Source organism: Centroberyx affinis, unplaced genomic scaffold (genome assembly GCF_046629955.1).
Source record: "Centroberyx affinis isolate AG114_WGS23_722 - 3 ecotype Tasmania unplaced genomic scaffold, CSIRO-AGI_Caff_v1 ptg002576l_1, whole genome shotgun sequence".
In the NCBI taxonomy this organism is placed as follows: domain Eukaryota; kingdom Metazoa; phylum Chordata; class Actinopteri; order Beryciformes; family Berycidae; genus Centroberyx; species Centroberyx affinis.
This window is the reverse complement of record NW_027280782.1, coordinates 9,079-17,500: the sequence shown is the minus strand read 5'-3', so window position 1 is coordinate 17,500 and position 8,422 is coordinate 9,079. Positions and strand designations below refer to the sequence as shown.

The 8,422-nt window shown below is 44.5% G+C and overlaps 1 protein-coding gene across 1 annotated transcript in view; it reads left to right on the top strand.

Annotated features, from left to right (window-relative positions):
- The window catches only part of tmem116 (transmembrane protein 116), a 15,086-nt gene extending 9,525 nt beyond the window's left edge, over positions 1 to 5,561 (top strand). The window contains exons 7-11 of the mRNA XM_071534542.1: positions 1 to 70; positions 856 to 991; positions 1,676 to 1,820; positions 3,282 to 3,361; positions 4,936 to 5,561. The exon at positions 1 to 70 is cut by the window's left edge and continues 14 nt beyond it. Of these exons, the coding sequence (XP_071390643.1) occupies positions 1 to 70; positions 856 to 991; positions 1,676 to 1,820; positions 3,282 to 3,361; positions 4,936 to 5,103 (599 nt within the window). The 3' untranslated portion in view covers positions 5,104 to 5,561. The remainder of the gene's footprint in view (positions 71 to 855; positions 992 to 1,675; positions 1,821 to 3,281; positions 3,362 to 4,935) is intronic.
- The last annotated feature ends 2,861 nt before the right edge of the window (positions 5,562 to 8,422 follow it).

Genomic DNA, 8,422 nt, shown 5'->3' with positions numbered 1-8,422 from the left:
TGCTGATGACGCCGGTGTTTATACAAGGAAACATCAGCCAGTGTTACGCCAACTTCAGCCAGCCATACAGGTGAGTGTGGGGCTGCTCAGGTGTTGTTACTGCACAGATATACAGACAGCACACACACACACACACACACACACACACACACACACACACACACACACACATGATCTTTCTCAGCACCGTCCTGCTTCACATTCATACAGTTCCATCCTGCGGGGTGAGCTGCCTTGCTCAAGGGTATTTCAACTGTAGCTAATGAGAGAGTTACTTATTCACTTCCCCCCACTGTCACAGTCTCATCCAAAGTGACTTCCACTGAGGTCGACAGTAGAATAAGCTTCAAACTGCTAGATCACCAATATTACAAGCTAATAGTAAGCAGGTCAAGGGTCAGAGGGCACAGATGGAACAATTATCCCTGTGACCCTGGAACAATCATGGATGAATGAGCTTAAGAGAGAGAGGGAAGAAAGGATTTTACACAAGGAAGATATGGGAGATGATGATGTGAAGTATTTCTTTCAGCTTACAACCGATAATAAGAAATAAGAGCGGAGAAAGGGAGAAAAGGCAGTTTTTTGACAGCAAAAACATGTCTAATGCCTCCTCTTCCTCTTCCTCTTCCTCTTCCTCCTCCTCCTCTTCCTCCTCCTCCTCCTCTTCCTCTTCCTCTTTCTCCTCCTCTTCCTCCTCCTCCTCCTCCTCCTCTTCCTCCTCCTCCTCCTCTTCCTCTTCCTCTTTCTCCTCCTCTTCCTCCTCCTCCTCTTCCTCCTCTTCCTCCTCCTCCTCTTCCTCCTCCTCCTCCTCCTCTTCCTCCTCCTCCTCTTCCTCCTCCTCCTCCTCCTCAGGTGTCTGCTGCTGCACACCGGAGCGTTGTACCTGACCCCGGAGCAGCGGCAGCAGCTGCGACCCTGCAGCCTGCTGCACGCCTACCGCATCACCGTCTTCCTCGCCGCCTTCCTGCTCACGCTGATTGGCATCGTGGTGAGTGGGGGGGGTGGGGGGGGGGGGGGGAGTCGCACACTTGTAACTCCAACATAATAGTTTCATTTTATATTATGAATTGACGTTTCGGCACATATTGCCTCCTTCAGGATAAAATATCACATCTTCTCAGTGATTTATATAATCTACAAAACAGGTGTTCCAAATCAGTGACATCACAGGGCAATCTGCCTAGATATAGAGTGTCTAGGTCAGTGGTTCTCAACGTGGGGTCCGGGGACCACCAGGGGTCCCTGTGGGCATCCCAGGGGGTCCCCAGCAAATTGATGAATCGTTAAACTTCATTATTTCATTTACAAGAACAATTATAGAATGACTATTTTGATCATAGTTTCACTGTTATCTCTGTCCCTACAATACAGATAGTCATGGAGTTCTGGACAAAATCATATCTAACAATAAACATATTCTCAGATTTGGGTCCGAGGGACAAAATCTCATCAAATGGGGGTTTATGGCTCTAATGTGGACTAAATTAGGGGTCCTTGATATGAAAAAGATTGAGAACCACATGTCTACAGCATTCAAGGAACCACAGCCCTTATTTTTAGCATTTTTCGAAAAGCCCATCATAATTTCCATGGGGATTTTGGACTAAACACAATATGACGCAAAATGCCGACTTCTGCTTACAGCCTCTTTAATTCTCCTGTCTTGCACCAGATGCTCATGGTAAAGGCCCGGCATATTTACAGACGGGTCGTGACCTCCAGCGGTTACCTAGGTGACCGGCAGTGGTCGTCCTTCCGTGTGATGGACAGACGGATGCTCCTCTACCCCTCCGTCTTCATCTTCTGCTGGGGTCCAGGTCCGTTCCTTCACCCTTCATCCCACAGGCACTTCGTTTGGTTGCTAAATGCTTTGATTCATGTGTTTCACCCTCAGCATTATCTGGTTCTGATTGGCTGTTATGATCGGAGTAATTCATATGTTCCCAAGGTCCTATGTTCCCAGGGTCCTATGTTCCCAGGGTCCTATGTTCCCAAGGTCCTATGTTCCCAGGGTCCTATGTTCCCAGGGTCCTATGTTCCCAAGGTCCTATGTTCCCAGGGTCCTATGTTCCCAGGGTCCTATGTTCCCAAGGTCCTATGTTCCCAGGGTCCTATGTTCCCAGGGTCCTATGTTCCCAAGGTCCTATGTTCCCAGGGTTCTATGTTCCAAGGTCCTATGTTCCCAGGGTCCTATGTTACCAGGGTCCTATGTTCCCAAGGTCCTATGTTCCCAAGGTCCTATGTTACCAGGGTCCTATGTTCCCAGGGTCCTATTCCCAGGGTCCTATGTTCCCGAGTTCTACATATGTGCTCTCCCAGGGTCCTATGTTCCAAGGTCCTATGTTCCCAGGGTCCTATGTTCCCAGGGTCCTATGTTCCCAAGGTCCTATGTTAACAGGGTCCTATGTTCCCAGGGTCCAATGTTCCCAGGGTCCTATGTTCCCAAGGTCCTATGTTACCAGGGTCCTATTCCCAGGGTCCTATGTTCCCCAGTTCTACATATGTGCTCTCCCTGGGTCCTATGTTCCAAGGTCCTATGTTCCCAGGGTCCTATGTTCCCAAGGTCCTATGTTCCCAGGGTCCTATGTTCCCAAGGTCCTATGTTCCCAAGGTCCTATGTTCCCAGGGTCCAATGTTCCCAGGGTCCTATGTTCCCAAGGTCCTATGTTCCCAGGGTCCTATGTTACCAGGGTCCAATGTTCCCAAGGTCCTATGTTCCCAGGGTCCTATGTTCCCCAGTTCTACATATGTGCTTTCCCAGGGTCCTATGTTCCCAAGATCCTGTTACCAGGGTCCTATGTTCCGAAAGTCCTACATCACCAGGGTCCTATGTTCCCAAGGTCCTATGGCACCAGGGTCCTATGTTCCCAGGGTCCTATGTTACCAGGGTCCTATGTTCCCCAGCTCTATATAGCACATAATGAGAACCCAAAAAAGATGTTCCCCAGCTCTGTATTCACTTAATATGGTTAGTTAGGGTTAGGGTTAAACCCTTGGAACATAGGACCCTAGGAGAGCACATATGTAGAACTGGGGAACATAACACCCTGGGAACATAGGACCCTTTGTCATGTTTCCATTATGTGCCATATAAATCTGGGGAACATAGGACCCTGGGAACATAGGCCCTGGGAACATAGGACCCTGGGAACATAGGACCCTGGGAACATAGATACGCTCCCGTTATGATCACAGTGGTGAAGTATGGTGTCAGGTTGAGTATTGTATGAATGAATGAATGAATGAATAATGAATTGTGTGTTTGTGTCTGTCCACAGCGGTCTACCTGGCGGCGGTGTGGCTGGCGGCGCCCTCATCAGGTCCGGGCCTGGCTGGAGTCGTTCTCTACATCGCACAGGTCAGCCAGCGCCGACATGGAGACAGGAGGACGATTTTTAAACTGCAAATAATGTGTTCAGTAAAAGTTAAAAAAAAAAGTAGAAAAGTGAGGGAGAAATATGTTTCCCTGCCAGGAACGATAACGTGAAGCAGGAAGTAGTTGATGGACAGTCAGGGTGTGGAGGTCAGAGGTCGGAGGTCAGGGGGCGGATGGTTCAACTCTCATGACAACAAGTTTTCTTTTGTTGAACCGTGAGCAAAACCTGAAGCTAACCTAAAGCTAACTGTTTTAGCTGCTAAACTGAAGCGTTAGCTAACCTGTTCATGAGACCAACAGGTGAAAATGTCCGGTCCAATTCCTGCTGTTATTCCTGCTATTTTATATTTTAGCATTTTCTTCATTTCATTTTGGCCAAATATAATCCGTAAACATGGAAAATGTAGTCTTGATATTGTGCTTTACTCTAGTGAACTAGCTAGCTAAGTGGCTACAGCTGTTTGGATGTGACGTGATTGTTAAAGTACATTTAGTCAAGTACTGTACTTAAGTACAATTTTGAGGTACTTGTACTTTACTTGAGTATTTCCATTTTATGCTACTTTGTACTTATACTCCACTACATTTTAGAGGGAAATATTGTACTTTTTACTCCATTACATTTATTTCACAGCCTTAGTTACTATTTACTTTTCAGATCAATATTTTATATTTAAAACATTTGATCATCTTTTAAAATAACTATAAAATAGCATTGTTATAGATTAGACTACCCAAAAGTATAGCTAAATTGTTAAGATTAGCTTCACGTTGACAACTTTAAAATGCTGCTTACATGTACATGTATGTCAATAAATCAGTATTAATATTCTAATAATTTATGAAAAATATAACTCTCTAAATGGGGACAGTTTGCATAATGAGTACGTTTACTCTGATACTCTAAGTACATTTTGCTGCCAACACTTATGTACTTTTACTTAAGTAAGATTTTGAATGCAGGACTTTCACTTGTAATGGAGTATCTTTACATTGTTGTATTGCTACTTTTACTTAAGTAAAAGATCTGAGTACTTCTTCCACCGCTGCAAGCTAATGTTACTTGTTTAGCCTATCAGAGCTACAGTTAGCAGTATTTAATGTTACGCACCAGGAAGACCAACAGCCCCAAGCTTTATGCCCAAATGTGGTTGGTTCTCGTGCTGCAAACATTGTGCTAATTTGCATAATATTAAAATGTTCAACTTTTCTAATCACACTGCGGGCCTGGTTCGTGTCACCACCTATCCTGTCACGCTGTGCACACATGGTTATTCACTTCCCCATGAGAATGAATGGAGGTGAACTGCACCTTTCAGGTCTGTTGTTCTGTACCAGGTGTGTCAGTACTGTGAAGCTGTTATGTCAGTATTTGGTGTGCGTTTGTGTTCCCTAGACAGAGCAAAGCACTGACACTTCCCACTGTGACCACCCCATGCTACAATGCGTTCACTCGTTCTTCTTCATTCTATTGAGTCCTTTGTGTAAAAGCCTCCACTATACTGTATGTTATGTTACTTGGTTGTGATTGTGTCTGCTCTCCTCTCTCTCTGCAGGCCTTCACCTCCGGCTCCCAGGGTTTCCTCAACTGTCTGGTCTACGGTTGGACGCACACACACTTTCGCTCCGCCGGCAGGACGGTGTTGTCGCGGGACGCAGACACCCAGACGCCCCTCCTGCGGTCTCAGAAGAGAGGCTACCACACGCTGCGCCCCACAGGATAGACAGACAGGAGAGTCCCTGAGCCGCTCACGCATGACCTGACCAACTGCCACTGACCAGGTGTTTTCTGTCCGCGTAGCACGGAAAGTATCGGGTTTCGTTTTCACCGAGAGGGAAAGCACCTTGCTTCTGACACAGGAGGCGATGAACTGAGGTTTAGACATCCACCTCTGATCCTGAACCACTGAGGCAAGAAAAGGGAAGATGAGGGGGAATTTACACCAAGAGGAAGAGCGATGGCAAAAACAGGATTTGAAAGAGCTGTTGAAACGGCACTGTCTCATTCAGCCTGTTTTCTTTTTTTTTATAAGTGATATAAATATAACTATTGTCACGCCACCGCCCCAGCCGCAGTGTTCAGAAGTTCCCTGTTCCTCATCGTTCTGTCATCCTGCCTCGCCGCCCCTCTGCAGGTTCCCAGCGTGGCGTCGCTCCGGCGGCCCGACCCCGACCCCGACCCCGACCCCGACCCGACCGGCCGAGCGGAAACACACTGAGGCGTCACATCGCATCTCCGCTGCGTTCACAGAGACGTGGCTTTACGTAGGAGCGTGACCTCAGCTATTGTGTGATGTGGTGTTCAGAGGCTGCTGGGAGCCCCCCCCCACCCCACCCACAACCCCGGCTCCGTGGGCGTTTTGCCAGAAACGGCTGAACAATGGATTTACTCTTACATCCCTATTGCTGAGAAATTGTTAGTATCATTATAAAACTCAAAAGGCAGGTCTTTGCTGGGTGTAAAATCAAATAAAATAGCATTTTTTAAGCTGCTTTTAAAAAAGTGCTACACAAATAAACCTAATAATAATAATAATAAATAAAAAAAATAATATAGACTTTCTTTGTATAGCACTTTTTTTTTTGTTAGCAATTAAACATTTAAATAAAAGCAAACATTGCAACTCATGAAAAACAAGAAAGCACCATAAAATAAAATAAGAATAGGGGGTAAAACCAGTATACAGTAATAGTCAGACCTGTAGCACTAGTAGTTGTAGTAGCAGTAATAGTAGTAGTCGTAGTAATAGTAATAGTAGCAGTAATAGTAGTAGTCATAGTAATAGTAATAGTAGCCTGTCACCTTTATTAGATTTTGGAACGAGCATCTGAGGCTGCACACTGTCTCCTATCGGCGTTTAAAGGTTTGTGATGGAGCTTGGAGACCTGACTGTTTTAAAAGAGATCAGTAAAATATTAAAATCAATTCAAACTGAACAGGAAACCAGTGAAGAGATGACAGAACCGGAGCGATGTGACTTGGTCTGTTTGTACCAGTTCAGATCCAGCTGCTCTTCATGATGTTCTGCAGACAAATGTAGTTTAGTTCAAAGTTGAACTGAATGAGTTAAACTGAATGAATGTGAAGACTGTCACAATACTGGCTCCTGATTGGCTGACAGCAGCAGCTCCAATAATTCAAATAAGGTAAACCTGCTGAGTGGAGGCTTTCCAGTTCAAATGCTGCAAACTGGATCCTGATTGGACGGATTTCAGGAGATTGGACCTAGTCCAGTTGTGATGCGTTTCTGGGAGTTAGACTGCCTGGTGAAACTGCCTGGAAAAAAAGGATTTCTGAAAATGCAATAACTTAAAATTTAACCAGTCAAACAAAATCACATTTTAACAGAGTGTTCATTGAACATCTTTGATCATACATGTATATTATAATTCCTATAATAGGGTCCCATTAAAAAGCATAACAGTTTCATACTCTGTCACAGCAGTTTTGTTTTCACTCCAGAGTTAAACCAGTCAGCTCTTGTCTGGATGTTTCCCTCCTGCGTGCCTGTCAGACGGTCAGCAGGGTTCACTTCACGTGGCAAAACATCCCGTTCTGCTCAATCACAAAAACTCTTCATATTGCATAATCTATTGCACGCTCTCCCTGCGGTTTCACTGCGGCAGCCTGCAGGATACGGAGAGAAGCTGCATCCCCCCTTCACAGGATGACATAATCTCTGCCAGCGTGTCATTACAACCGATTACACCACTTCAACTGGCCGTCTGTTCTTGTGCATAAACATTCCTGATCGGTTGTGAACGCAGCTCTACGTGTTCACAGAAAAAAAAACAGAACAAACAAGAGGTGTGAGTGAAGTCCTGCAGGGACAGACAGTCAGTTCACGAAAACCATGTACTGTGGCAAAGTTCCTGCTGCCAATATTTACCAAAACAACTGCTGATATCCACTAGATTTCTGGGGACAAATGAAGCAGTGAGACAAGATGTTTAGTCAGTGTGATACATTTTTAGCCGTATGTCATGAAACCATCTCAGAGGGAACATCGGTCCTGATATGACTGAACTGTATTTATGGGTCGACAGACCATTTGTACCCTTCTCCAATTTCTCTTCAGTGATTCATATGTCTGGTGTGTTTTGTATGTTCATATTTGGATGCTGTTGAGTCAGTAATCCATTTAAATGCTGATGTGTGTTCAGCCCATGCTGCATGTGTTATTTTCCGCTGTCAGATCATGTGAAGTCCCAACAAGCTACTTAAGGGGATTATGGGTACTGTCTAATAAACCTGATGGCACCGACTCAGTCAAAATGTTTACCATAATAAAATTTGGTGGAGCAGGAATGTTGTGGACTTGATTTATTTTTTTTGTATTGCTGGTTGACACCCTTGTTCAATATCTCTGGAAAAAGTTTGTTTGGGAAATTGCAAAGTCTGAAAAATGTCAAGTTCAAGTGTCAATATCAAGTTGGCCATTACTGTTGGAACTATCGAAAACATAAGCTATCAGTTTCACGCATGTTACTGTAGGATTTGCTATCGTTTCTTGGGCCAACATTAATTGTACCCGGAGTTATCCTTTGTTTTGCAGTGTTGCAAGTTGGCTATGCAACATTGAGTTAGTAGCCAACATGCTAGGCCTTGCTTTTAGCTAGATTATGTCATAGTTCATTGAAGTGTAGCATGCATTTTGTGGACTTGGCACAGAGGAATGTTGCCATTGACAGCTTTCACCATCCTGCTGCCTAAACGGCAAGATATCATAACCTTGATTTTAAAATTTCTAGGTCTAAATGCAGTTTGTTCAGTTTTCCTTCCATACATTTATCCATTAATTCATAGCACATTTGCTAGCATTGATTGCTGTTCCAGTGGACCACTTTATAAAAAAAAAAAAATATGTGCCACGTCATGTAGAAACAAATGCATTTTATTTTCCAAAAGACAAAGATTAAATGCAACTTGGCCCCTCAGAAATGAGTCTTGGAAGCATCTCCCAAGGTCTTTGATCTGAAACGACAGAAGTCTAGTCAGTGGTTTCATGGCTCTCCACATACACAGCTAACAAGATACATTTA